Source organism: Indicator indicator, chromosome 19, assembly GCF_027791375.1.
Source record: "Indicator indicator isolate 239-I01 chromosome 19, UM_Iind_1.1, whole genome shotgun sequence".
Lineage (NCBI taxonomy): Eukaryota > Metazoa > Chordata > Aves > Piciformes > Indicatoridae > Indicator > Indicator indicator.
In genome coordinates this window covers 20,670,044-20,697,884 of record NC_072028.1, presented here as the reverse complement: position 1 = coordinate 20,697,884, position 27,841 = coordinate 20,670,044, and the positions used below count along the sequence as shown (strand labels likewise).

General features: G+C 56.8%; 2 protein-coding genes across 2 annotated transcripts; one reads left to right on the top strand and one right to left on the bottom strand.

Annotated features, from left to right (window-relative positions):
- Positions 1 to 660: 660 nt before the first annotated feature.
- CIAPIN1 (cytokine induced apoptosis inhibitor 1) lies at positions 661 to 13,726 on the bottom strand. Its single transcript, XM_054389622.1, has 9 exons — positions 13,695 to 13,726; positions 10,440 to 10,615; positions 9,412 to 9,564; positions 7,681 to 7,757; positions 5,601 to 5,769; positions 4,228 to 4,301; positions 3,307 to 3,422; positions 2,651 to 2,720; positions 661 to 1,768 (listed from the first exon to the last, which is right to left on the bottom strand). The coding sequence occupies exons 2-9, from the start codon at positions 10,594 to 10,596 to the stop codon at positions 1,658 to 1,660; spliced, it is 927 nt and encodes a 308-aa protein (XP_054245597.1). The 5' UTR covers positions 10,597 to 10,615; positions 13,695 to 13,726; the 3' UTR covers positions 661 to 1,657.
- A 72-nt stretch (positions 13,727 to 13,798) lies between these two features.
- COQ9 (coenzyme Q9) lies at positions 13,799 to 27,752 on the top strand. Its single transcript, XM_054389697.1, has 9 exons — positions 13,799 to 13,856; positions 15,242 to 15,407; positions 15,984 to 16,119; positions 16,561 to 16,703; positions 17,325 to 17,409; positions 19,934 to 20,038; positions 23,741 to 23,896; positions 25,478 to 25,531; positions 27,648 to 27,752. Exons 1-9 carry the CDS (start codon positions 13,799 to 13,801, stop codon positions 27,681 to 27,683), a joined length of 939 nt encoding a protein of 312 aa, XP_054245672.1. The 3' UTR covers positions 27,684 to 27,752.
- The last annotated feature ends 89 nt before the right edge of the window (positions 27,753 to 27,841 follow it).

The following is a 27,841-nucleotide window of genomic DNA, read 5'->3' as shown; positions in this document are numbered from 1 at the left end:
AGGTGGTGGTCTGCAGGGCTCAGGACTGCAGCCAGTCCTGTTCAACATCTTCAGAAATGACCTGCAGCTAGACCTGTAGGGCTCCAGGGCTGTTCTGCCTGGAGAAGAGAAGGCTCCAGGGAGACCTCAGAGCAGCCTTCCAGGACTTGAAGGGGCTCCAGGAGAGCAGGGGAGGGACTTTGAACAAGGGCTGGGAGTGCCAGGATGAGGGACAATGGCTTGGAGCTGGGAGATTGAGACTGGAGAGGAGGAAGAAATTGTTGGCAGTGAGGGTGGGGAGACACTGGCACAGGTTGCCCAGGGAGGCTGTGGCTGCCCCCTGCCTGGAGCTGTTCAGGACCAGGCTGGATGAGGCCCTGAGGACCCTGTGCTGGTGGGAGGTGTCCCTGCCCATGGCAGGGGTTGGCAGTGGCTGAGCTTTGAGCTCCCTTCCAACCCAACCCACTCAATGATTCTTTGTGAAATCCTGCATGGAGAAGTTCATTCACATGCAGCTTGATTCTGTTCTGTGCCCAGCACATCACAGACCTGAGCCCTGTTCTTCAGTGGAACAATTCAGGGAGAAGCCCAAGACACAACCCAGCCTAGAACTGGTTCCAGCAATCCCTGTCAGGCACACTGAGAACCACTTCAGTATTGGTCACTTTATTTCCAGAACAACCTTCAGCCCCAGCTCCCTCCCTCCCTTCAGTGCAGCACAGCAAGCAGCAGTCAGATCCTGCAGAGCAAGAGGCTCCAAACCCTGCTCAGATGCTGGCTTTGGGTTTTCTTCCTCTCCCTCCCCCAGGTGAGAAGCAAGCCTGGCACAGAGATCAAGAGCTCCCTCAAGCCACAGCCAGGTGGCTGCTTCCCTAGCAGTGACCAAAGTCCCAGCTGGCACACAGGGTGACCACACCTCAGCCAGAAGTGAAGTCATTGCTCTGTTCTGACTGCTAGGACACTGCAGGTAAGCACCAAGGGAGATGACAGCCTCAGCTTGCCCTTGTGGGCAGCAAGGTGTGGGAGGCCCAGGCAGCCCAGGCTTGATCTGAGGCTTTGTCCTTTTGATGGCACCAGGTGGGACCAAGGGATGCCAGGGGCAAGGCTCCCACAGCCCTTGGAAACTCACCGTGGCTGCCAGCCTTGGCCAAGGCCTTCACTGCAAAGTGTCCTCCCTGTGCTGCTGCCTCCAGCAGAGGCTGCTGAGCTGCCTCCAGGGGGTTAGGAACTGCAGCTTGACATTGCCAAGAGAGCAGGAGCCTGGTGAGGTCACCTTGAAAGCTGAGCCAGAGCTGCTGAGTCACCAATCAAAGCTGTCCACAGGGAAGCAGCAGTCCAGGTCCTGCCACACCAACAGGAGGGCAACCTGGCCCTTGGTTCTGCTTCCCTCTGCTGGTGGCACCTGCTGTGCTGTGCCACTATCAAGTTCAAGCTAAAATAAGGTCTAAGGTGAAGCAGAAGAGAGAGAAGACCACTTCCCACCAAAGATGAGCAGCTACAGCCCATGGCTGGTGGCAAGTGGTGAGCTCACAGCAGTGCCTGTACCCACAGTGTCCCTTGCCCACAAGGAGCAGGGGCTGGAGAGGATGAAGTTGAGAGATGAGGAGGACTGCAGGAAGGACCTCAGAGTGATGGGAAAGCAGAGGAGGCCTTCAGAGGACATCCAGAGAGGCTTTCATTAGGCATCATGCAGCTGGTTCTCCTTCAGGAGGATCTTCTCCCCAGGCTTGAAGGCAGGCATGCCCAGGTAGGGGCAGCTGGCACAGCGGAAGGCATCCCCCAGGTAGCACTGACAAGAGAAAGAGAAGCATCTCCTGTAGGCAGGGGCAGCTGGCAGCCCTCTGCCCAGCTTCAGAGAGGGCAATGCTGATGGTCCTCAGCAGGGGGCATCAGCACAGACACCTGTGCAGAGCCCTGCCCCTGGGGAGGAAGAACAGCAGGCACCAGCACAGCCCAGGGCTTGCCCTGCTGGGAAGCAGCTCCATGGAGAAGGACCTTGGAGTGCTGGTGGGCAGCAAGTTCTGTGTGGGACAGCAAAGTGCCCTTGTGGCATCCTGGGGGCATTCAGAACAGTGTGGCCAGCACTAGGGAGGTTCTCCTGCCCCTCTAATCTGCCTTGGTGAGACCTCCCCTGGAATATTGTGTCCAGTTTTGGGCTCCTCAGTTCCTGAGAAGACAGGGATCTGCTGGAGAGAGTCCAAGGGAAGCTGTGAGGATGATGAAGGGAGTGGAACATCTCTGCTGTGGAGAAAGGCTGAGAGCCCTGGGGGTGTTTAGTCTGGAGAGGAGAAGGCTGAGAGGGGACCTGATCAATGCTTACAAGTATCTGAGGGGTGGGTGGCAACAAAGAGGTGCCAGGCCCTTGTCAGTGGTGCCCAGTGACAGGCCAAGGACCAACAGGTACAAGCTGGAACCCAGGAGGTTCCACCCCACCATGAGGAGAAAACTTCTTGTGTGTGAGGGTGCTGGAGGCCTGGAGCAGGCTGCCCAGAGAGGTTGTGGAGTTTCCTTCCCTGGAGAGCTTCCAACCCCCCCTGGATGTGTTCTGTGTGCCCTGCCCTGGCAGGGGAGGTTGGGCTGGACAGCTTAGGGAGCAGTCACTAGAGAACAGACTTGTTAGGCACAACTCATGGCCTGCAAAGCACAGATAGGAACCAGGAGGACTATTTACATTTCCACAGGCAGACTTGGGCTGGGAGCTCCTCTTCTCCTGCTCCAGCTCTTCAGCCAGGCCACAGGTGCTGCAGAAAAGAACAAAAGAAGTCCACTGCACCTTGCTGCTTAGAGGTTGGGAGCCATCAGCACTGGGCCCACAGGCAATAAACCCTCCCCTGTCACACCACAGCTCACCCCAGGGCCTCCAAGCTCTACACTGAGCTCTCCCACACCATGGTTGGCACAGGAAGTGCTGAAGCACTCCTCCAGCTCAGGCTGGGTGGGAAATGACTCTGCAGCACTTGTTGTGTGCTGCCTGCCAGGGCCTGAAAGGATCCTGCAGGAAGGCTGCAGAGGAACTTTCTCTGAGGGTGTCTAGAGCCAGGCCAAGGGGGAATGGTTTGAGGCTGAGGCAGGGCAGGGTAAGACTGGAGCTGAGGAAGAAGTTGTTCAGTGTGAGGGAGGTGAGACTCTGGCACAGGTTGCCCAGGGAGGCTGTGGATGGCTCCTGCCTGCAGGTGTTCAAGGCCAGGCTGGATGAGGCCTGGAGCAGCCTGGGCTGGTGGGAGGTGTCCCTGCCCATGGCAGGGGGGTTGGAGTAGATGATCTCTGAGGTCCTTTCCAGCCCTGAGCCATGTCCTGAGTCTGTGGTGTGCCACTCCCAGCACTGACCAGTTCTTGCAGGCTTTCTTTTTGCCCAGTTCTTTGCAGGATGGAGCTCTGAGGGAGGATGGATCTGGCTTCTTCAAATCCTCTGAATCCAGCAGCTCGTCAGAGTCTAGAAGATCCTGGAACATAGCATGGAAGAGAACACAGGAAGGGAGCTGGCACCTGCCACTGCTCTGGTATGGCCACAGACATTTTCTTTGGGCATTGGAAAAAATCTGTAGCCCTTTGTTAAGGGCTCCAAAGCTGCTGAGGGGCCTGGCACAGCTCTGCTGTGAGCAAAGGCTGAGAGAATTGAGGCTTTTAGCCTGCAGAAGAGCAGCCTGAGGGAGATCTCCTCAGTGCTCAGCAATACTGCAAGGGTGGCTGGCAGGAGGGTGGCACCAGGCTTTTTGCAGTGGTGCCCAGTGACAGGACAAGGGCTGAGGGGCACAGAGCTGACCAGCAGAAGTGCCACCTAAACATGAGGAGGAACTGCTGGGATGTAAGGCTGGCAGAGCCCTGGAGCAGGCTGCCCAGAGAGGTGCTGGAGCCTCCATCTCTGGAGACATTCCAAACCTGCTTGGACCTGTTCCTGTGTGACCTTCCCTAAGTGACCCTGCCTTGGCAGGGGGTTGGACTGGATCATCTCCAGAGGTCCTTTCCAAGGCCTGGCACTCTGTGGTTCTGTGAAATGCCATCTGTAGCACTGGCACTGAAGTGCTGCAGCTCTGCCCTCCTCTCCAGGTGTCCTCCTCCACACTTCACCTCTGGGCTCTCAAAACCTCACATAGCAGATGAGATTTTTTTTTTTTTTTTTTGCCCTGGGGGATTCTTTTCTACCTTTCAGAAGAAGTTGTAAAGCTTCCCAAAGGGCAAGGACTGAACTGATTTGGAGGAAGAAAGGAGAAGGAAGAACAGCAAAGCCTCCCAAATAAAACCAGATACCATCTCTTCATCATTCATATCATTGGCAGAGAGAGTCCACAGCTTGGCAGCAGCTGGGTCCACAGAGGGTTTTCCTGGAGCCAAAAAAAAAAAAAAAAAAAAGGAAGAACAGCTGTGACTCCTGCCTTTGCCCCAGCTACCCCCTCCAAGTGGAGTTCCTACAGCTTTGGAAAGCCTCCCTTCCCAGGTTTCACCACAGCACTCCCCAGCCCAGAGCTGTCTCCATGGTCAAGGGATGGATGAGAAGCTGGCCAGGAGCAGGCAGGGGGAGCTGGCAGCACAGAAGGCAAAGCACAGCCTGGGCTGCATCCAGAGCAGCATTGCCAGAGAGGTGATTCTGCCTCTTTGCTCTGCTCTGCTGAGACCTCAGCTGCAGTGCTGTGTGCAGGGCTGGAGCCCTCAGCACAGGAAGGACATGGAGCTGATGGAGAGGGGCCAGAGGAGGGGGTTGGAGCAGCTCTGCTGTGAGGAGAGGCTGAGGGAGCTGGGGGTGTTCAGCCTGGAGAAGAGAAGGCTGTGGGGAGGCCTCAGAGCTGCCTGCCAGGACCTGAAGGGGGCTACAGGGAGGATGGAGAGAGACTGATCCTGCTCTAGTTGGGGATGTCCCTGCTGAGTGCAGGGAGGTGGAACTGGGTGAGCTTTGGAGGTCCCTCCCTGCCCATTCTATGATTCTATGTGACAGGGACCTCATGGCAAGGGATGAAGCTCAGAAGACAGGAGGATGACTGCTTTGGGAGCCAAGGCTGCCTTGAGAAGCACAGCAGTCATCCTCCTGTCTTCTGAGCTTCATCCCTTGCCACGAGGTAGGAACAGCCATGGACACTGAGGCAGTCCTGCTGCTGGATCTTCTGGCCAGCTGGCCTGGGGGAAGCTGAGAGGCAGGGCAGGCAGCAACACCTCAGAGTGGTTCATGTTTGGTGCTGCACTGCCTCGCAGTGGAAAGCTTGAGTGGATCTGAGTGATCCATTCAGAGGAGCTGCTGGGTGCTGAGGAAGCCACACCAGGTCTGGTTCCCCACTCATCTTGACTGGGACAAACCCAACAGCACCTGGCTCCACAGCTTGGGTTCCTCCAGGGCTAACATCATCCCCCCAGCATCCACAGTCACCAGGCTGACTGACTCCTCCTCACAGAACTTCTGATTTCTGCTCTCCTCTTCTTTCAGGAGTGCAGCCTTCTGTGGGATAACCTTTTGTGTGATGAACAGGGGCTGGGGGGGCTCAGAGGTGTGTGTCCTGCTGAGCTTGGGTCAGGACCACAGCCAGCCCATTCAGAGGAGCTGCTGGGTGGAGGTCCCTTCCAGCTGCACCATTCTATGACTCTCTGACTCTCTGCTGCCCACCCAGGAGCCAGGCCCCCCAGGCCCTCCTCACCTGAGGGAGCTGCTTTCTTGGCAAAGGAAAGTTTGAGCTGACTTGAGGATCCCACCTCAAAGTTGGGCTTCCTGCCTTCCAGCTGAACAAGGAGCAGGTCACTGCCTTGGTAACCCAGGTGCTCTTGGACTGCCTGCACCTCCTCTGGCCTCAAGGCTTCCTTTTGCACCTGCAGTGTAAAGCACCAGCTTAGAATCATAGAATAGAATGAATCATAGAATCAAGAAGGTTGGAAGAGACCTCAAGGATCATCGAGTCCAACCTGTCACCCTAAACCTCATGACTGTCTAAACCATGGCACCAAGTGCCACTCCAATCCCCTCTTGAACACCTCCAGGGATGGTGACTCCCCCACCTCCCTGGGCAGCACATTCCAATGGCCAACCACTCTCTCTGTGAAGAACTTTCTCCTCACCTCCAGCCTAAACCTCCCCTGGTGCAGCTTGAGACTGTGTCCTCTTGTTCTGCTGCTGGTTGCCTGGGAGCAGAGCCCAACCCCCACCTGGCTACAGCCTCCCTGCAGGGAGTTGTGGAGAGCAATGAGGTCTGCCCTGAGCCTCCTCTTCTCCAGGCTGAACACCCCCAGCTCCCTCAGCCTCTCCTCATAGGGCTTGTGCTCAAGGCCTCTCACCAGCCTCAGACTCAGGCAGAAGGCCCTTATTCCAGCACCCAGCCCTCCACTGAGCACAGGCAGTGGCTCTGTTCCACCCTGAACCCCCTGAAACCTCCCCACTGCTGCTGCAGCTCAAGAGGTGGACTCTATCTCCTCATCCAGATGTCTTCAGTGATGATCTGGATGAGGAGATAAGAGTTCACCATCAGTAAGGTTGCAGATGACAGCAAGCTGGGGGCAGGAGTTGATCTGTTGGAGCCTAGGAGGGCTCTGCAGAGGGACCTTGGCAGGCTGGACAGATGGGCAGAGCCCAACAGGATGGCATTCAATAAGTCCAAGTGCCAGGTGCTGCACTTTGGTCACACCAACCCCATGCAGAGCTACAGGCTGGGGACAGAGTGGCTGAGAGCAGCCAGAGAGGGACCTGGGGGTGCTGGTGGGCAGCAGCTGAACAGGAGCCAGCAGTGTGCCCAGGTGGCCAAGAAGGCCAATGGCATCCTGGCCTGCATCAGGAAGAGTGTGGCCAGCAGGAGCAGGGAAGTCATCCTGCCCTGTGCTCAGCACTGGTCAGGCCACACCTGGAGTGCTGTGTCCAGTTCTGGGCTCCTCAGGTTAAGAAGGAGATTGAGAGGCTGGAAGGTGTCCAGAGAAGGGCAACGAGGCTGGGGAGGGGGCTGGGGCACAGGGCTGGGGAGGGGGCTGGGGCACAAGGCTGGGGAGGGGGCTGGGGCACAGGGCTGGGGAGGGGGCTGGGGCACAGGGCTGGGGAGGGGGCTGGAGCACAAGGCTGGGGAGGGGGCTGGAGCACAAGGCTGGGGAGGGGGCTGGAGCACAAGGCTGGGGAGGGGTCTGGGGCACAGGACTGGGGAGGGGGCTGGAGCACAAGGCTGGGGAGGGGGCTGGGGCACAAGGCTGGGGAGGGGGCTGGAGCACAGCCCTGTGAGGAGAGGCTGAGGGAGCTGGGGGTGTTCAGCCTGGAGAAGAGGAGGCTCAGGGCAGACCTCATTGCTCTCCACAACTCCCTGAAGGGAGGCTGTAGCCAGGTGGGGGTTGGGCTCTGCTCCCAGGCAAGCAGTGGCAGAAGGAGAGGACACAGTCTCAAGCTGTGCCAGGGGAGGTTTAGGCTCGAGGTGAGGAGAAAGTTCTTCCCAGCAAGAGTAATTGGCCATGGGATGTGCTGCCCAGGGAGGTGGTGGAGTCACCATCCCTGGAGGGGTTCATAAAAAGCTTGGCTGTGGCACTGGGAGCCAGGGTTTGGTTGTCAGGAGGGGTTGGGTATTAGGTTGGACTTGATGAGCTCTGAGGTCTTTTCCAAGCTGGGTGATTCTGTGATTCAGGGTGCAGGCAGCACCCAGACACATCCACAGCAAACCAGGGGAACCAAACTCAAGTTTGTCACCCAGCAAGGCCCCAGGAGGCTCCATCTCCCCTGGCAGCTCTTCCTGGAGGTACTTAGGGCACACTCACCTCCTTCACTTCCACCAGCCCAGAGAGTGTCAGAGCTGTGGGCAGGCTGGCTGCTGTCTTCAAGCTGCTGCTGTTTGCTGGAAGACACAAAAGCAGGAGGAGGGAAGAAGAAAATGAGAGGTCAGGGAGAAACCTGGAAGAGTTAAGAGCTTTAGGAGGCAGTGTTTAGAAGCCAAAACTCTCTTTCTGCTGCCACTTCCACCCCCAGTTTCAGCACTGCAGATTGTGCCCCAGAACCACCACCAGCACAGACACTTGATCTTCTTAGCAAGTGGCTTCTTGTTTCCCACTTCCATCCTGAACCACCTCCCTCTGCCAGCAAGGGATGAATGCAGGACAGTAAGACAGAGAAATAATCTTGGGCTCAGCTCCTTGGGAAGTGTTCCAAGGCAGGAGTTCTGCTTTCCTCTTCAAATCCAGCCCTGACACTTCTGCCTTCCCTGGATCACAGGATGCTAGGGGTTGGAAGGGACCTCTGGAGATCTTCCAGTCCAAGCCCCCTGCCAGAGCAGGACCAGAGAATGCAGCACAGGAACACATCCAGCCAGGGCTGGAAAGGCTCCAGAGCAGGAGACTCCACAACCTCTCTGGGCAGCCTGCTCCAGGGCTCTGTCCCCCTCCCAGTGCAGAAGTTCCTCCTCCTGCTGAGGTGGAACCTCCTGTGCTGCAGTTTCCATCCATTGCCTCTTGTGCTATGCCAGGGCACAGTGAGCAGAGGCTGACCCTGTCCCTTCCTTCCTGCCCCCCAGCCCTCAGCTCTGGATAGACATAGAGCAGATCCCTCTCAGCCTTCTCCCTCTCCAGACTATTTCTCAGCTGGCATCTCTCACAGGCTTTTAAAATCACTTCAGAAGCTCCTCAGAAACACACCATGGAATTGTTTGGGTTGGAAAAGGCCTCTGAGATCACCCAGTCCAAGCAGCAACCCAACCCCACCATGGCCAGCAAAGCATGGCCCCAAGTGCCACATCCAAGTTTCTGGAACACCTCCAGGCATGGGGACTCCACCACTTCCCTGGGCAGCCTGTTCCTGACCACTCTTTCTATATCTGCAGCTACTGAACATGACATGCCCTAGGAGAAGACCAGTGCCCATCCACTGAGCTTTTGGATGCAGTTTTAGGAACAGCACTTTTGATAGGAGAGTGACTGCAAAGCCATCTGACAGCTCCCAGGTGAGACACAGGATTCCAAACTTGGGATCCAGGTCAGTGTGTCAGGAAAATGAAGAGCACAGAATGGCTCAGGTTGGAAGGGACCTGAGAGATCATCTACTCCAACCCCCCTGCCATGGGCAGGGACACCTCCCACTAGCACAGCTTGCTCAAGGCCTCATCCAGCCTGGCCTTGAACACCCCCAGGGAGGGAGCTGTCCACAGCCTCCCTGAGCAGCCTGTGCCAGAGTCTCACCTCCCTCACACTGAAGAACTTCTTCCTCAGCCCCACTCTAACCCTGCTCTGCCTCAGCTCCAAACCATTCCCCCTGGGCCTGCCTCTAGACACCCTCAGGAATCTCTGAACATTGCTCAGGGTTCCTGTCCTTCTCATTTCAGCCCCATCTGAAATGGAAAGGGAGGAGGCTTGGTGGAGGTGGTGGCACTGGGAGCTCCGGGTGAGCAGCTGGGACTTGCTGATCTCCAAGGTCTCTTCTAACCTCCACAGCTCTATGACTGATCCTCAGCTGCCCTGCTCTGTGGCCACCAAAAGCAAGGCTGCTGTGGACTGCCTCACCTGAGTCTGTCAGCACAGGTTCCTTCAGGAGGACTCTGCCCCCTGGCTTCAGGATCCGAGCGATTTCTGCCAGCACCTCGGCGCTGTGCTGCGCCGCACTGCCCGGCACCAGGCCAGACAGCACCACGTCAAAACTGGACTCCCTGTGGGATGCTGGCAAGGGAGGGAGAGGAAGGAGAGTCAGTTCTACACACACACAGCGCCTGCTTCAGCCCTCACTTCCACCTCCCTCCTCCCCTCTGCTGCTAGCTGACAACAGCAGTAAGTGGTGAGACACAGCAGGTGCTCTGCTGTACCAGCTGAGCTGACTTACAGAGCAGGACCTGCCCCTGCACCCAGTCCCTGCCTCTGCCAACACCTCCAACTGCCAGCACCAAACCCCTCTGGTACTGCTGGAGCTGCAAGGAACCTGCCACACAGCATGGCTCTAGTGCATGGCTCTAGCAGAGGTTGGGGTTAAGGATCACAGATTCACAGATGGCATCAGGTTGGAAGGGACCCTCCAAGGGCATCCTGTCCAACCCCCTGCAGGCAGCAAGGACAGCTCCAGCTGGAGCAGGCTGCCCAGGGACACAGCCAGGCTGAGCTTGAATAGCTCCAGGGATGGAGCCTCCAGCACCTCCCTGGGCAACCTGTGCCAGTGTCTGCCCAGCCTCCCTGGGCACAACTTCCTCCTGAGCTCCAACCTAACTCTGCCCTGCTCCACTTCCAAACCATTGCCCCTGGGCCTGTCCCCACAGCCCCTTCTGAACAGTCCCTCCCCAGCCTGCCTGCAGCTCCCCTGCAGAGCTTCAGCTGCAGCTCTCAGCTCTCCCTGCAGCCTTCTCTTCTGCAGGCTGCACAGCCCCAACTCTCCCAGCCTGGCCCCACAGCAGAGGTTCTGCAGCCTCTGCTCATCTCTGTGGCCTCCTCTGAACCCCTTGCAGCAGGTCCATGCCACCGAGGTGTCACTGGTGAGACGCCAGCTCACACCACAGAAACACCCTCAGCCTTCCAACAAAATGATGAAACCCAAAGCTCATCCTCACACTGGCACAGCTGGTTGACATTCTCCACAGAGACTTGGTTATCAGCTCCCACCAGAGCCTGGATTTTATCCACCAAGGCCTTCAGTGCTTCCACTGGTGAGGAGCTGTCCCAGATGATGGCCACGCGCTGGCCTGGCACGATGCCGAACTCGCCCATGCCCACTGCTGCACCAAACCTGCAGGGGCAGGGAGAGGAAGAGGTCAGGGCAGAGAGACAGACAGGAGAAAGGATAAGAGCCAAGGGCAGCAGGAACTTCTGTGTGCTGTGCCCTAACCACAGGGCATCCACTTGTGTTCCTCTGCTCTGCCCTGGGGAGGCCTCAGCTGGAATATTGCATCCAGCTCTGGGCTCCCCAGCTGCAGAGGGACAGGGATCTGCTGGAGAGAGTCCAAGGGAGGGCTCCAAGGCTGCTGAAGGGACTGCAGCACTGCCTGGGGAGGAGAGGCTGAGAGCCCTGGGGGTGCTGAGTCTGCAGAGGAGAAGGCTGAGAGGGATCTGCTCAATGTCTATCCAGAGCTGAGGGCTGGGGGGCAGGAAGGAAGGGACAGGGACAGCCTCTGCTCACTGTGCCCTGGCATAGCACAAGAGGCAGTGGATGGAAACTGCAGCACAGGAGGTTCCACCTCAACGTGAGGAAGAACTTCTTGACTGTAAGGGTCACAGAGCCCTGGAGCAGGCTGCCCAGAGAGGTTGTGGAGTCTCCTGCTCTGGAGCCTTTCAAACTCCATCTGGATGTGTTCCTGTGTCACCTGTGCTGGATTTTAAGGTCTTGCTCTGGCAGGGGGCTTGGACTGGAAGCTCTCCAGAGGTCCCTTCCAACCCCTAACACCCTGTGAGCAAATGGGGATGATCTTCTGGAGATGGGCAGCACAGAGCCATCACAGACTGACATTTACAGGGCATGAAGGATCACAGAGCTGGCGAGGTTGGAAGAGACCTTGGAGACCATCAAGTCCCAACCACTCCCTCAGAGCTCACAGTGCCACCAGTACTGCTGAGCCACTGTCACTAAACCACCTCCCTCAGCACCACATCCAGGCAGCTGTGAAACCCCTCCAGGCATGGAGACTCCACCACCTCCCTGGGCAGCCTGGGCCAGGGCCTGAGAACCCTTTCTGGGAAGAGGTTCTTTCTAATCTCCAACCTGAACCTCTCCTGGCACAACTTGTGGCTGTTTCCTCTGCTTCTATCACCTGATACTAGGGAGAAGAGACCAACCCCCACTCACTCCAATCTCCTTTCAAGGAGCTGTAGAGGGCAATGAAGTCTCCTCCCAGCCTTCTCTCCTCCAGACTAAACAATCCCAGTTCCCTCAGCTGCTCCTCACAAGAGTTGTGTTTAAGGCCCTTCCCCAGCTTGGTTGCCCTTCTCTGGACTGCTCCAGCCCCTCACTGTCCTTCTGGGAGTGAGGAGCTCAAATCTGGACCCAGCACTCAAGGTGTGGCCTCACCAGTGCTGAGGACACAGGGACAATCACATGCCTAGACTTGCTGGCCACACTCTGGATGATCCAAGCCAGGCTGCTGGTGGCCTTCTTGGCCACCTGGGCACACTGCTGGCTCATCTTCAGCTGCTGTCAACCAGCACCCCGAGGTCCTTCTCCAGAGAGCAGCTCTCCAGCCAGTCTGCCCCAAGCCTGCAGCATTGCCTGGGGCTGTCACGGCCCAGGTGCAGCACTCAGCCCTTGGCCTTTGTTGGATCTCATACAGCTGACCTTGGCTGATCCATCAGACCCACCCAACCTGGTGCCATCTGCAAACTTCCTGAGGCTGCTCTCCATTCCCTCATCCTGATCACTGACAAAGACATTAAAGACAACTGCCCCCAGCACTTTTGGCATTCCCAGCACAAGCAGCCCCTCTGCAGCCTTCCTGTAGGATCCTGGCAGGCAGTTCTGAGGTCCCCCTGGAGCCTTCTCCTCTGCAGGCTGCACACCCCCAGCTCCCTCAGCCTGGCCTCCCAGCAGAGCTGCTCCAGCCCTTGCAGCATCTTTGTGGCCTCCTCTGGCCTCACTCCACAGCTCTGTGTCCTCCTTCTGCTGGGGACAGCAGAGCTGGAGGCAGGACTGGAGGTGAGGTCTGAGCAGAGCAGAGCCCAGGGGCAGAATCCCCTCTCTTGACCTCCAGCTCCAGACTGCCACGACCTGGCTGGCTCCACCACCCCCAGGCTTGTCTGGCCAGGGGGCACCGAGGAACCAAGGAGTCCTTCTCCTCTGCCACACCAGCAGCATCCCCACCACGCCAGGGAGGAGGCTCCGTGGCTGGATCCATGCTGGGCTGTGGGGGCAGAGCCCTTATCTTCCCTCCACATGCTTCTAACAGCCCTCGAGGAACACCCCTGCCCAAAACAGGGCGAGGAGGGTGCCTGAGACCCTGCTGGAGGGTTTTTTTTTTCAGCTTCGACGGATGGAAGAGCTACAGTGCACAGCAGGAAAGCCTCCAGAGCCTTCCCTACCTTGTGATGCTCAAGGGGCATTCCAGCGGCCCGGGACGCAGCCCCAGCCTGAGGGCAACAACCGCCCCGGGCCCCGCGGCAGCTCAGGAGTCTAAACACATCCCCCAGCCCCCGAATCACCCAGCAGGGACCGGCTCACAGGGACAAGGAGCAACGGGGAGCAATGTCCCACCCGCCACGGCGGCCGCCTCGGACCAGGCCCCGAGAAAGGCTTTTTGAGAGGACAAAAGGGGACAAGGGCCTGGGCAAGAAGCAGCCCTGTCCCGCTGCCTGCCCTCGGCTCCGGTCTCTGCCCCTCGCCCACAGCGTGCCCCCGGTTCCGGTCCCTACCTCTCGCCCACAGCGTGCCCCCGGTTCCGGTCCCTACCTCTCGCCCCCTGCCTGCCCCCGGTTCCGGTCACTACCTCTCGCCCCCTGCCCGCCCTCGGCTCCGATCCCTACCTCTCGCCCCCTGCCCGCCCTCGGCTCCGATCCCTACCTCTCGCCCCCTGCCCGCCCTCGGCTCCGATCCCTACCTCTCGCCCCCTGCCCGCCCTCGGCTCCGGTCCCCACCTCTCGCCCCCTGCCTACCCTCGGCTCCGGTCCCCACCTCTCGCCCCCTGCCTGCCCTCGGCTCCGGAGCCTGCCCCCTCCCCCGCTTTCACGCCGCTGCCTACCCTGGGCTCCGGTCCCTGCCCGTCGGCTCCAGTCCTTGCCCCCCGCTCCCTGCCTGCCCTCGGCTCTGGTCTCTGCCCCTCGCCCCCTTGCCTGCCCTCAGCTCTACCTCGGGCACAGCCCCGACCGCCCCCAGCCCCACTCACCTCCGGCCGCTCTCCGCTCCGCTCCTCTCCCCTCGTCCCGGTCTGACGCCGTCACCACCACGTTCCGCCCCCGGAGACGTCATCGCCCTCTGCCCGCTTCCAAGATGGCGGCGGCGGGCAGCCTGCGGCGGGCGGGCTGGAGGCTGTGGCGAGGCCGTGCGGGTGAGGGGGCGAAGGGGGCGCGGCTGGACCGGGACGGGAGTGCGCTCATGCTCGTGCCCGTGCCCCTGTCAGGGGCGCGGCGGGCAGGGCAGGGCGGGGACCGGCGAGGCGGGGGAAGGTGAGGTGAAGGGCAGAGGCAGGACGCCACCAGGGGGCGCTCTGGGGCCGCGGGGCCGGTTCCAGGCTCAGGCCCCGTCGCAGTCCTAGGCTTGAGGCCGGCTCCAGGCCATGATTCTATGATGCTGTGAAGCCGGATTGAGGCCTGGCTGCCAGCAGCGGACGTGGGCCCCAGGTGGCCTGGGAGGTTCAAGGGGCACAGCCTGGCCTGTGAGGGTCCCTTTCTAGAGTGCAGTGCAGGGTGCAGTGGGAGGAGATCCCCCTCCAGCGGGCTTGGTGCCTGCCTGGCCCCTAGCACCTCCTTGGCCCTGAAGCTGCCCCAGGCAGCGTTGTGAGGGAACTGGAGCAGGGGGGGTTTGAGGGGAGGGTGTTGAGGGGGAGGTGGGTTTGAAGGGGAGGTGGGTTGGAGGGGGGGGGTGGGTTTGAAGAGGAGGTGGGCTTGGGGGGGTGGGTTGGAGGGGGGGGGGTGGGTTTGAAGAGGAGGTGGGCTTGGGGGGGTGGGTTGGAGGGAGGTTTGAAGGGGAGGTGGGTTTGAGGGGGAGGTGGCTTTGAAGAGGGAGGTGGCTTTGGGGGGGGGTGGGTTAGAGGTTAGGGGAGGTGGGTTTGAAGAGGGAGGTGGGCTTGAGGAGGGGTGGGTTAGGGGAGGTGGGTTTGGGCAGGTGGGTTTGAGGAGGAGGTGGGTTTGAGGAGGAGGTAGGTTTGAGGAGGAGGTGGGTTTGCGGGGGTGCTTTGGTCGTGTGGGGTTTTTTTTTCAGTGTGGGCCGTGCCAGCCAAGCCTATTAACAAAAACTCCAAACCTCACTGCAGTTAAATGAGAAATTCTTAGAGAGCAACTGTGGCCAGATGCTGGGTTGCCCTTGAGAAACTCACATCTACTAGCACTCCTCCAGGGTGTTACTCACCTCTTGCTCCAGGCTCAGGGCTCAGCACCTTCCCTCTAACTCCCCTCCTTCATCAGGGAGTAAAAAAGGAGAGGGGCTGTGCTCCAGGGGAGGCAGTGCATGTTTTGTTTCCAGTCCAGGATTGGGAAACTCCTTTTTACTTGCAGCCTGTGCCAGCTGCCTGCTTCTTTCCCTCACGGGGGATTTCCTCTTTATTTTCATCCAGTACATGTGAGCCCGGCTGAGAGGAACACTTCTTGGAAGTGTAAAAACAGGCTGGCTCTAGGAATGTCTTGTTCTCTTCAGCTGTGTTTACTGCAGCTCTCTCCTCTTCACCTTTCTTTTCTGTGCTTCCTCGCTGCCTGACTCTCTTGGTTTCCCTTTCAGTGGTCAGGTGGCAGCTGTGCCCCCCTCAGCGTGCTCTCCAGGCCTCAGCTGTGCTGAGGAGAAGCTCTGATGAGCAGAAGAAGGAACCCTTTGGGCCTTCCTCTCAGTTTGATTTGCATCCAAACGATTACCAGCCGGAACAGGAACCTCAGGGCCCTCACCCCAGGTAACTCAGTAGCTATTTCTAGGGAGATTGAGAGGCTTTGCTTTCCTGGAACTCGCACCTGAAACATAGAGACAACAAAAGCCAGAGGTAGTAGAGCCTCAGACTGCAGCAGCTGGAGAGCAGCTTGCTGTGACAGTGCAAATTCCATTGCCCAACATGGAGACAGGATGGGACTTGCATTCAAGAGGGAACCTCTGTGGCCTGCAAAGCACAAGCCTTCACTTCTGGATTTTGATGTCAGTCCACACCACATCTGGGCATAAATTTGTCCACAAACTATAAAACAGCCCTTGGAAATTCTTAACAGTTTAGGGTTTGGTTGGTTTGTTTTTTTTTTTTTTTAAAGGAAGGGGAATCTGAGGCTGGTTGGTCTCCAGGACTGAGCCCTCTCTTATTTTTTTTCTCTTCTCCTTTCATGGCAAAGGTTCCTTAAGAATCCTTTTTCTTGAAAGGGAAGGAGAAGGCGAAGTTTTTACTGAGCAGCTCTCCAGGCGTGGCAGCGAGTGAGTGGCAGAGCCCAGGTTGCTGGTGGCTGGTGGTGACCTTCCCCTCACTTCTACCAATACCTTCTCATAGTTACACTGGCCAGGGGGGCCAGGAGTCTGAGGACTATGAGAGCGAGGAGCAGCTGCAGCACCGAATCCTCACAGCAGCGCTGGACTTTGTGCCCGAACGTGGCTGGACTGCAGAAGCCATTGCAGAGGGAGCCAAGGTATGTGGGGAGAGAAGCAAGGAACCAGTTGCAAACTGGATGGAGCTGAAGGCCAAAGACAGCCAGGCCTGCATGCTTCCCCCACATACTCTTGGGTGATGCAAATGGTACTGGGCAGGAATGTGTCCAGGATAACCCTGCCAGAGTTAGCTGAGGCAGGGTGTAGTGAGGTAGTGCAGACCCTGATGGTGGTGATGAGGAGGATGTAATGATCCTAAAGAGAGGAAAACATGCCCAGGAAGCACTTTGGAGTGCAGTGTTGCTTTGTTTAACTTCTTATACCTTTAGTTGATTGGATGGTGTTAGGTCAGAGGTTGGACTTGGTGAGGTCTTTTCCAGCCTGGTTAATTCTGTGAGCTGTGCAATCAGTGCAGGGTTGTTTCCTAGCAGGATCCTGCTTAGCAGTGTCTGACCTGCTCTGTGCTTCTCCCTTCCCTGCAGACCCTGGGTCTCTCAGTAGCTGCTGCAGGGATGTTCCACAGTGATGGGAGTGAACTGGTCCTGCACTTCGTGTCTCAGTGCAACACCAAACTGTCTGAGCTGCTGAAGCAGGAACAGAAGCAAGTGCAGCTGGGTGAAGCAGAGTGAGTATTGGGTATGAAAGACATCTTCTTTGGCAGGCTTTGGGGGCTGGATAAACAAGAGGCCACTGGGGACACAGATACTTGAAGTCAAAGGTGTCATTTCCCCACATAAAATGGCCTTACCAGGTGCAGAGTTGGACCAGAAGCCTGAAGGTGACATAATACCCAGCTGGGGCAGGCAAGAGATTGATCTTTCAAGTTCAACTTGAGTTTAACTTGGATGTTCTTCATCTCATGCAGTCAGAGAAGGGCAGGGTTTGGAAGGGGCCTCTGGAGATCAATTGAGTCCAACCCTCCTGCCAAAGCAGGATCACCCAGGCCAGGTCACACAGGAACATGTCCAGGTGGTTCTTGAAGGTCTCCAGAGAAGGAGATTCCACAACCTCTCTGGGCAGCCTGCTCCAGGGCTCTGTCATGATTAGAGTAAAAGTTTTGCCTCAAATTGAGGTGAAACTTGCTGTGTTCCACACTGTGCCTTTTGCCTCTTGTCCTGTCACACAACACCATTGTAGTTTCCCTTTTGTGTGGTGTGGTTTCCCTTTTGTGTGGTGTGGTTTCCCTTTTGTGTGGTGTAGTTTCTTGTTTGTTGGAGTTTCCTACTTTTTTGTTTTCTTCACCCAGGAGGAAGCCTATAGATCAGTTCCTGAGAGATGCTCTGGAAGCCAGGCTGAGGATGCTGATCCCATATATTGAGAAGTGGCCCCAGGTATAACATCAATGTCAAAATTGTCTTCTTTTTTTGTGCTTGTGTCTGTCTGAAACACTGTGAGACACTGGCACAGGTTGCCCAGGGAGGTTGTGGCTGCCTCCTCCCTGGAGGTGTTGAAAGCCAGGCTGGATGAGACCTTGAGCAAGCTGAGCTGGTGGGAGGTGTCCCTGCCCATGGCAGGGGGTTGGGAACTGGATGATCTTGAAGGTCTCTTCCAGCCCAACCCATCCTATGAATCTGTAGTCTCTACACCAGAGCAGTTCAAGGTTGTAAATTAAACCCTTAGTGGCTTCAGATGATTTGTAGCCCTCAAAAGGAGAGCAAGCTTGGAAGGAGGCAGTTAAAAGGTGTCCTTAGAACAGCTGTTTCTTGCAGTTCTGGAAAGGCAAACCTCTCCATGGTTCACCCCACCCATCTGGGATCCTCAGGGGATGACCTGTGCCCTCTGCTCAGCCCTGTTTGCAGGGTCACAGGATCACACAGAATGCCAGGCTGGAAGAGACCCCAAGGGTCCAGAGGAGGCCACAAAGTTGCTCAGAGGGCTGGAACACCTTCCCTGTGTGGACAGGCTGAGAGAGGTGAGGCTGTTCAACCTGGAGGAGGCTCCAGGGGGACCTCAGAGCAGCCTTCCAGTACCTGAAGAGGCTCCAGGAGAGCTGGGGAAAGACTTTGGACAAGGGCTGGGAGTGCCAGGATGAGGGACAATGGCTTGGAGCTGGGAGAGGGGAGACTGAGACTGGAGATGAGGAAGGAATTGTTGTCAGTGAGAGTGGGGAGACACTGGCACAGGTTGCCCAGGGAGGCTGTGGCTGCCCCCTGCCTGGAGGTGTTCCAGGCCAGGCTGGATGAGGCCCTGAGCACCCTGTGCTGGTGGGAGGTGTCCCTGGGGTTGGAACTGGCTGATCTCTGAGGTCCCTTCCTACCCAAACCATTCTATGAATCTATGATCATCTGGTCCAGTCTGCAGGCAGGCTCCTTGCAGCCTTGTGCTGGCTGCACTGGAACCTTGTTGTGCCAAACCCTCAGCAGCCTGAGGCTGGATCTGTGATTTCAGAGGGCTCAGTGCTTCAAAGTCCAGAATTCAGTCTCATGTCACTTGTCCCAGGGTGGGAAGGGAATTGAGTTGTAGCCACAGGAACAAGCAGAGTTCCAAACCTTGGGCTGCAAGGGTGGTGGTGGTTACAGAGTCAGCCTCTGCTGCCCAGAGTCACTGCTGCTCTCTGGACAGCTGAATCCAGGGCTCCTCACAGAGAGAGGAGAGAGGATTCCTGGGTTTGTTCCAGATTACCATAGTTTGTCTTGGGCAGGGTGGTTTGTGTGTGGCAGTGTGTTGCTATGTTCAAAGGCTGCAGGATCCCCCAGCAGGCCTTTATGGGTGGTTGTTCTGCCCCTGGTGACTGCTTTGGGTTCAAAGAGAAGTGAGAGCTTTGACTGCCTGCCTGCAGGGGCACAGCACAAGTGGGAGGCAGCTCAGCCTGTGCTGTGTTTAGGTGCCTGGAAAGGCAGCTCAGAGGGGGCAAAGCACAGAGCTGTTGGAGCTGAGTGGGATGCTGTGGGCTCCACCTCCACAGGAGGAGAAACTTCTTTGGTGGGAGGGAGCCCTGGAGCAGGCTGCCCAGAGAGGTTATGGAGTCTCCTCTGGAAGCTTTCAAAACTCAGCTGAGCTCAGCTGCCAGACTGAAACTAACCTACAAATGCTGCAGCTTGGGCATGAGCCAGCAATGGACACTTGCAGCCCAGAGAGCCAACCACATCCTGGGCTGCATCCAAAGCAGCCAGGCCAGCAGTGGAGAGAGGGGATCCTGCCCCTCTGCCCTCCTCTGCCCTCCTCTGCCCTCCTCAGACCCCACCTGGAGTACTGCATCCAGTTCTGGTGTCCCCAGCAGAAAAGGGACATGGAGCTAATGGAGCCAGTCCAGAGGAAGCCACAAAGATAATCAGAGGGCTGGAGCAGCTTTGCTATGGGGCCAGGCTGGGAGAGTTGGGGCTGTGCAGCCTGGAGAAGGCTCCAGGGACACCTCAGAGCTGCAGTTCAATATCTGCAGGGGAGCTGCAGGCAGGCTGGGGAGGGACTGTTCAGAAGGGGCTGTGGGGATAGGCCCAGGGGCAATGGTTTGGAAGTGGAGCAGGGCAGAGTTAGGTTGGAGCTCAGGAGGAAGTTGTGCCCAGGGAGGCTGGGCAGACACTGGCACAGGTTGCCCAGGGAGGTGCTGGAGGCTCCATCCCTGGAGCCATTCAAGCTCTGCCTGGCTGTGTCCCTGGGCAGCCTGCTCCAGCTGGAGGTGTCCCTGCTGCCTGCAGGGGGGTTGGACAGGATGCCCTTGGAGGGTCCCTTCCAACATGATGCCCTCTGTGAATCTGTGGAAGGACCTGTGCCAGCTGAAAAAGAGCTGGGAGGACTTCTCAGTGGGAGCTGGAGACAAGTCAACAGCAGCAGGGACAAGAGAGCAGAGCTGGCCTGCTTTACTGCTGTGACCTCCTCTCCCCAGCTCCCCCATTGATCTGTGTGTTCCCTTTGCAGGCTCTGAGCATCTTGCTGCTCCCTCATAACATCCCTTCCAGCCTCAACCTCCTCACCAGCATGATTGATGACATACTGCACTATGCTGGAGACCAGGCCACAGATGTAAGTCTTTGTGCTTTACAGGCTGCCTGCTTCCAAGCTGGAACCCAGGAGGCTCCACCTCAACAGGAGGAGAAACTTCTTTGGTTTGAGAGAGCCCTGGAGCAGGCTGCCCAGAGAGGTTGTGGAGTCTCCTTCTCTGGAGGCTTTCAAACCCCAGCTGGATGTGTTCCTGTGTGCCCTGCCCTGGGTGATCCTGCTTGGGCAGGGGGGTTGGACTGGATGATCTCCTTTGGCAGGGGGGGTTGGACTGGATGATCTGTGGACTTGATAATTCCAGCCCTGTGATTCCCCCAGCACAACGAACAGAATTGTGCACTTGAACAAAGCTCTGGGTTGAAACAACCTAATTGTGGAGCAAAGAAGTTTTTCTCCAGAAGCACCCAAGGGCCCTTATGGGCTGTAGCCTGAATTTCCAAAAGACATTCAGGAACCCCATAGGACTGAGTGCAAATTAGTGCCAATGGGATTAATGCAAATCAAAAGGATCTGATTTCCAGGGCTGTTTGAAATGCTTTTTTGAAGACAAAATTGTGGGGATTTTGGGTTCAGAAGTTGGGGTAGTGTTGAGTGAGGGATTTTGGGTTCAGAAGTTGGTTTAGTATTGAGTGAGGGATTTTGGGTTCAGAAGTTGGTTTAGTATTGAGTGAGGGATTTTGGGTTCAGAAGTTGGGGTAGTGTTGAGTGAGGGATTTTGGGTTCAAAAGTTGGTTTAGTATTGAGTGAGGGATTTTGGGTTCAGAAGTTGGGGTAGTGTTGAGTGAGGGATTTTGGGTTCAGAAGTTGGGGTAGTGTTGAGTGAGGGATTTTGGGTTCAGAAGTTGGGGTAGTGTTGAGTGAGGGATTTTGGGTTCAGAAGTTGGGGTAGTGTTGAGTGAGGGATTTTGGGTTCAGAAGTTGGGGTAGTGTTGAGTGAGGGATTTTGGGTTCAGAAGTTGGGGTAGTGTTGAGTGAGGGATTTTGGGTTCAGAAGTTGGTTTAGTATTGAGTGAGGGATTTTGGATTCAGAATTTGGTTTAGTATTAAGTGAGGGATTTTGAGTTCAGATGATTAAAGCTTTCATCTTTCCTGGCAGGAAAGGAAAGGAAATTCTAACCTTAATTAAAGTAATTAATAAAATGACTTTTAATTCATAGAGATGTAGGGGGAGGGGGGGAATCTGAATGAACAACTCCCAGCAAACTACTTTTAATAAGCTGCTTTTATCTGTACATAAAAGAGGAGCTGCTGCAGTGAAAAAGAAAGGAGAGGACAGGAAAATTAAGGGAATAAAAGCAGAAGAGGATTGCAGGACTCTGAGTTCCTTGGGAACTAGGAAAGTCAACTGGAGTCACTGTCTGCCCTGAGCTGCTTCTAGAGTCTCCTCAGCACTGCAGGGGTTAGGAAAGGTTCTCCAGTTTTCCTTTTTGCTCCTTCTGACCACCTAGGGGAGATTCCTTGGGAAGCTGTGCTGGTGAGCTCACTATGGGGGTTAGGAGCTAACTGTAGGGGTTAGGAGAGGCTCTCCAGTTTGTCTTCTGGTTGCACCTTCTGACCACTTAGAGGAATTTTGTTGGGAAGCCACCATGGTGGTCAGGAAAGGTTCTCCAGTTTGTCTTCCCTTTGCACCTTCTGACCACTTAGGGGAGATTCCTTGGGAAGCTGTGATAGGGAGTCCACTGTGGGGGTTAGGAGCTAACTGTGGAGGTTAGGAGAGGTTCTCCAGTTTGTCCTCCCTTTGCACCTTCTGACCACTTATAATCATAGAACTGTCAGGGTTGTAAGGGAGCTCAAGGCTCAGCCAGCTCCAACCCCCCTGCCATGGGCAGGGACACCTCACACCACAGCAGGTTGCTCACAGCCACCTCCAGCCTGGCTGCAAAAACCTCCAGGCAGGAGGCTTCCACCACCTCCCTGGGCAACCTCTGCCAGGCTCTCACCACCCTCTGGGGAAGAATTTCTTCCTCACATCCAATCTCAATCTCCCCACTTCTACTTTTGCTCCATCCCCCCCAGTCCTATCACTCCCTCACACCCTCCAAAGTCCCTCCCCAGCTTTCTTGGAGCCCCCTTCAGATCCTGCAAGGCCACCAGAAGGTCTCCTGGGAGCCTTCTCCTCTCCAGCCTGCACAACCCCAACTCTCTCAGGCTGTCCTCAGAGCAGAGCAGCTCCAGCCCTCTGCTCCTCCTCCTGGCCCTTCTCTGGACACCTTCCAGCCCCTCCAGAGCCTTCCTGGAACAGAGGCTCCAGCACTGGACCCAGAGCTCCAGGTGTGGTCTGAGCAGAGTGGAGCAGAGGGGCAGAATCCCCTCCCTGGCCCTGCTGGCCACACTTCTCCTGCTGCAGCCCAGGCTCTGCTTGGCTCTCTGGGCTGCAAGTGCTGACTGCTGGCTCCTGCTGAGCTTCTCCTCCCCCAGCACCCCCAAGGCCTTTCCTTCAGGGCTGCTCTCAAGCCCTGCAGCCCAAGTGCAGGACTGGATGCAGCCATTTCTCAGCTGCTCAGACCTGGAACCTCAGCTGCCTGGAGAGCAGAGCTGCTCCCCCCCATACACACACACAGACTGGCTGCACATGAGAGAATTCCTTGTGTCCTGCTGCAGGCTCCTGCTTTCAGCCAAAAGCAGGTGGCTGGGGGGAGGTTGTTCAGCTTTAGACCTGTGACTTTTGCCTGGTGCCATGGGAGCAGCTGTGCTGTCAGGTGTTGGTGTTGGCTGGTGGCCCACTGCATCAGCAGAGCTGAGTTCCAGAGCTGAAGAGAGGAAGGAATGTGCAGGGTGCCTGCTGCTTTGCCTTTCTCTGCTCTGCTTGCCTGAGCAGTGTCACAGAATCACAGCAAACCCCCAGCTGGAAGAGGCCTCCAAGCTCATCCAGTCCAACCTTCAACCCAGTTTAAGGTCAATCCTAAACCATGTCCCTAAGCACCAGGTCCACAGCTGCTTAACCACCCCCAGGGATGGTGACTCCAAGACTGCCCTGGGCAGCCTGTTCCAATCTCTGAGAAGCCTCTCCTGGAAGAAATATTTCCTAGCATCCAGTTTGAACCTCCCCTGGTGCAGCTTGGAACCGTTTCCTCTGCTCCTGTCCCTTGCCACCAAGGAGCAGAGACTGCCCCCTCCTCACTCCAACCTCCCTTCAGGCAGCTGCACAGAGCCATGAGGTCTTCCTCAGCTTCCTCTTCATCACCCTCAGCCCCTCCTCTAGCCCAGGGGCTCCAGGCCCTTCTCCAGCCTCCTTGCCCTGCTCTGGACAGGCTCCCGCCCCTCAATGTCCTTCCTGGAGTGAGGAGCCCAGAGCTGAGCACAGCACTTGAGCTGTGGCCTCCCCAGAGCTGAGCACAGGGGGATGGGCACCTCCTGGCCCTGCTGCCCACCCTGTTGCTAACCCAAGCCAGGATGCCTTTGGCTTTCTTGGCCACCTGGGCACTGCTGCCTCATGTTCAGTCAACTATCAAACAGTACCCCCAGGCCCCTCTCCAAGCTGCAGCTTTCCAACCACAGATCCCCAGGGCTGGAGTTGTTGTGACCTAGGTGCAGGCCCTGGCCCTAGGCCTTGTTGAACTTCATACAATCAGCCTTAGCCCCTGGCTCTGACCTGTCCAGATCCCAGTGCAAAGCTTCCCTACGCTTTAGCAGATGGACACAGCCACCCAGCTGGGTGCCATCTGGTGTCCTTGCTGTGCATTCAGGTCAGCCCTTGCCCCCCTCTCTGCTGTCTTGCCCCTGCAGTTCAACTGGTACACACGGCGGGCTGTGCTCACTGCCATCTACAACACCTCGGAGCTGGTGATGATGCAGGATTCATCCCAGGACTTCGAGGACACTTGGCACTTCCTGGAGAACAGAGTAGCTGATGCTATGAACATGAGCAACACAGCTGAGCAGGTAATGCCAGGGGCAGGGCACACAGAGTCACACAGGGCTTGGAAGGCACCTCTGGAGATGATCCAATCCCACCCCCGCCTTTGCCAAGGCAGGGTCACCAAGAGGAGGTCACACAGGAATGCATCCAGGTGGGTTTGGGAGCTTTACAACTTCTGAAAGGTAGAAAAGAATCCCCCAGGGCAAAAAAAAAAAAAATCTCATCTGCTATGTGAGGTTTTGAGAGCCCAGAGGTGAAGTGTGGAGGAGGACACCTGGAGAGGAGGGCAGAGCTGCAGCACTTCAGTGCCAGTGCTACAGATGGCATTTCACAGAACCACAGAGTGCCAGGCCTTGGAAAGGACCTCTGGAGATGATCCAGTCCAACCCCCTGCCAAGGCAGGGTCACCAAGAGGAGGTCACACACAGGAACAGCTCCAGGCAGGTGTGGAATGTCTCCAGAGATGGAGGCTCCAGCACCTCTCTGGGCAGCCTGCTCCAGGGCTCTGCCAGCCTTACATCCCAGCAGTTCCTCCTCATGTTTAGGTGGCACTTCTGCTGGTCAGCTCTGTGCCCCTCAGCCCTTGTCCTGTCACTGGGCACCACTGCAAAAAGCCTGGTGCCACCCTCCTGCCAGCCACCCTTGCAGTATTGCTGAGCACTGAGGAGATCTCCCTCAGGCTGCTCTTCTGCAGGCTAAAAGCCTCAATTCTCTCAGCCTTTGCTCACAGCAGAGCTGTGCCAGGCCCCTCAGCAGCTTTGGAGCCCTTTGCTGTCCCCTCTCCAGCAAGTCTCTGCCATCCTGGAACTGAGGAGCCTAGAACTGACCCCAGGACTCCAGATGTGGCCTCACCAGGGGAAAGTAGAAGGGCAGGGGAACCTCCCTGCATCTGCTGGCCACCCTCTTCATGATGCACCCCTGGAAGCTATTGGCTTTCTTGGGCATATTGCTCCCTCATGGGCATCCTGTTGCCTCCCAAGACTCCCAGGTCCCTTTCCCCAGAGCTGCTCTCCAACAGATTGCTCCCCAGGCTGTACTGATCCATGCTGTTCCCCAGATGCAGGACTTTCCACTTGCCCTTGTTGGATTTCATTTGATTTCTCCCCACCCAGCTCTTCAGCCTGTCCAGGTCACACTGCACATGCAGCATTCCCCCTCTTGCCAGCTGCCCCTGCAGGCAGACCTGGCCCCATCCCTGGAGATATTCAAGGTGAAGCTCAACAATGCTCCTGATCTAGTGGAGGATGTCCCTGCTGACTGCAGGGGGGTTGGACTGGATGACCTTGGGAAGTCCTTTCCAACCCAAACCATTCTATGATTGTATTCCCAGTCCTGCAGGCCACACATCTGCTGAGGGAGCTCCTTGTAGTGCTGGGAGCTGACATGAATGCTGTTGGTTCAATACCAAGAAGTGTTCTCTGGTTAAGTGACCATAGGTGCCCTCTGCACCAGCCTAACCCATGCTCAGGGATGTTCCCCAGGGAATCTCTTCCATGATTCTGTCTCTGGCCATTGCTTGTCTGCAGTGCTTGGCTTCTGGCACCACCTTTCTCCATCAGATATGTCCAGAAGAAAGCCAAAGGTCATGTTCTTGTGTCTCCTAGGTACAGTCAACTGGAGAAGCAGTTGTGCAGGGCCTGATGGGAGCTGCAGTGACTGTAAGTAGTGCTGAGAGCAGCAGAGTTCTGTCTCTCCATGCAGAGGGCCAGCAGGTTTTCCCTCCCAAGTCTAGAGGACAGCAGGACAAAGAGTTGTCTTCCAGAACTTGTGAGGATGCTTTCCTGGGTACTTTGGGGTTACTTCACAGATTCACAGAATGGTTTGGGTTGGAAGGGACCTTCAAGATCAGCCAGTTCCAACCCTACTGCCATGGGCAGGGACATCTCCCACCAGCCCAGCTTGCTCAAGGCCTCATCCAGCCTGGCCTGGAACACCTCCAGGGAGGGGACAGCCACAGCCTCCCTGGGCAACCTGTGCCAGTGTCTCCCCCACACTCACTGCCAACAATTTCTTCCTCATCTCGAGTCTCAATCTGCCCTCCTCAAGCTTCAATCCATTCCCTCTCATCCTACCACTGCAAGCCCTTGTAAAAAGTCCCTTCCCAGCTTTCTTGTAGAGGCCTTTCAAGGGAGGACTGGAAGTTCACTGGTTTGTGGTGAAAGAGGTTGGAAGAGAGCATAAAAAAATGAAGCCTGAAGCAGCAGGGTGATCTTCAGGGATGAGAGGTGATCTGAGTAAATACAGCTGCCCTCCACTGCTTGTCACAAGATCTCTAACTCTGCCAGTCCCTTCACTGGAGATTGTGACAGAAGGTTAGGGTGGGAAGACATGTAGGAGGTGGCACCTGTCCCTGAGCCACAGCATGGTGACTCCCTCAAGCTGTTCCAGTTGCCTGCAGTGCCCTTCCAAGAATTCATCCTCTTCCTGGTAGCATCCTGGTACAGAGGGAACTGCACTTCCTCTGGGATACAGAATCACAGAACTGTCAGGGCTGGAAGGGAGCTCAAGGCTCAGCCAGTCCCAACCCCCCTGCCATGGCCAGGGACACCTCACACCACAGCAGGTTGCTCACAGCCACCTCCAGCCTGGCTGCAAAAACCTCCAGGCAGGAGGCTTCCACCACCTCCCTGGGCAACCTCTGCCAGGCTCTCACCACCCTCCTGGGCAAGAATTTCTTCCTCACATCCAATCTCAATCTCCCCACTTCTACTTTTGCTCCATCCCCCCCAGTGCTATCACTTCCTGACACCCTCCAAAGTCCCTCCCCAGCTTTCTTGTAGCCTCCTTCAGATACTGGAAAGCCATAAGAAGACAGAGAAATAATCTTGGGCTCAGCTCCTTGGGAAGTGTTCCAAGGCAGGAGTTCTGCTTTCCTCTTCAAATCCAGCCCTGACACTTCTGCCTTCCCTGGATCACAGGATGCTAGGGGTTGGAAGGGACCTCTGGAGATCTTCCAGTCCAAGCCCCCTGCCAGAGCAGGACCAGAGAATCCAGCACAGGAACACATCCAGCCAGGGCTGGAAAGGCTCCAGAGCAGGAGACTCCACAACCTCTCTGGGCAGCCTGCTCCAGGGCTCTGTCCCCCTCCCAGTGCAGAAGTTCCTCCTCCTGCTGAGGTGGAACCTCCTGTGCTGCAGTTTCCATCCATTGCCTCTTGTGCTATGCCAGGGCACAGTGAGCAGAGGCTGTCCCTGTCCCTTCCTTCCTGCCCCCCAGCCCTCAGCTCTGGATAGACATAGAGCAGATCCCTCTCAGCCTTCTCCCTCTCCAGACTATTTCTCAGCTGGCATCTCTCACAGGCTTTTAAAATCACTTCAGAAGCTCCTCAGAAACACACCATGGAATTGTTTGGGTTGGAAAAGGCCTCTGAGATCAGGCAGTCCAAGCAGCAACCGAACCCCACCATGGCCAGCAAACCATGGCCCCAAGTGCCATGGCCACACCTTCCTTGAGCACCTCCAGGCATGGGGACTCCACCACTTCCCTGGGCAGCCTGTGCCAATCCCTCACCACTCCTGCACCAAAGACATTTTGCCTCCTCTCCAACCTAACCCTCCCCTGGCACAATTTCAGGTCAGTTCCTCTCCTATCACCTGAGACTGGGGAGAAGAGCCCAACCCCAACCTCCCTGCAGCCTCCTCTCAGGGAGTTGTAGAGAGCAATGAAGCCTGGATCCAGACGTGTAACCAGCAGGGCTGGGCAGAGGCCATCGCGTCCCGGGGAGCGCTGCCTCTCCGCCGGCCTCATCGCTCTTTAACGCCTTCTGTCCCGCAGATCCGCAACCTGGTGGGGCTGAACCAGCGCCGGTGATGAGTGAGCCGAGGGCGCGGAGCCAGGGCTGGCCGCATCCGACCCTTCCCCGGCACCAATAAAACCTCACTCCAGCCACGCACGGACTTCTTTTGGGGGCGCACCGCTGGCGGATGGGGCGGAGCAGGACGGGGACACGGACAGGAACAGGGACGGAC

Bases quoted from the DNA above. Each gene is read 5' to 3' on its own strand.
- CIAPIN1 (XM_054389622.1), bottom strand. From the start codon at position 10,596: ATGGGCGAGTTCGGCATCGTGCCAGGCCAGCGCGTGGCCATCATCTGG. The intron at 4,302-5,600 runs GTGAGGAGGGCC...TTTTGGCTCCAG, and splicing joins CAAGAAAGCAGCTCCCTCAG to GAAAACCCTCTGTGGACCCA. The intron at 2,721-3,306 runs GTCAGTGCTGGG...TCTTTTCTGCAG, and splicing joins AAGAAAGCCTGCAAGAACTG to CACCTGTGGCCTGGCTGAAG.
- COQ9 (XM_054389697.1), top strand. From the start codon at position 13,799: ATGGCGGCGGCGGGCAGCCTGCGGCGGGCGGGCTGGAGGCTGTGGCGA. The intron at 13,857-15,241 runs GTGAGGGGGCGA...TTTCCCTTTCAG, and splicing joins GCTGTGGCGAGGCCGTGCGG to TGGTCAGGTGGCAGCTGTGC. The intron at 23,897-25,477 runs GTAATGCCAGGG...TGTGTCTCCTAG, and splicing joins TGAGCAACACAGCTGAGCAG to GTACAGTCAACTGGAGAAGC.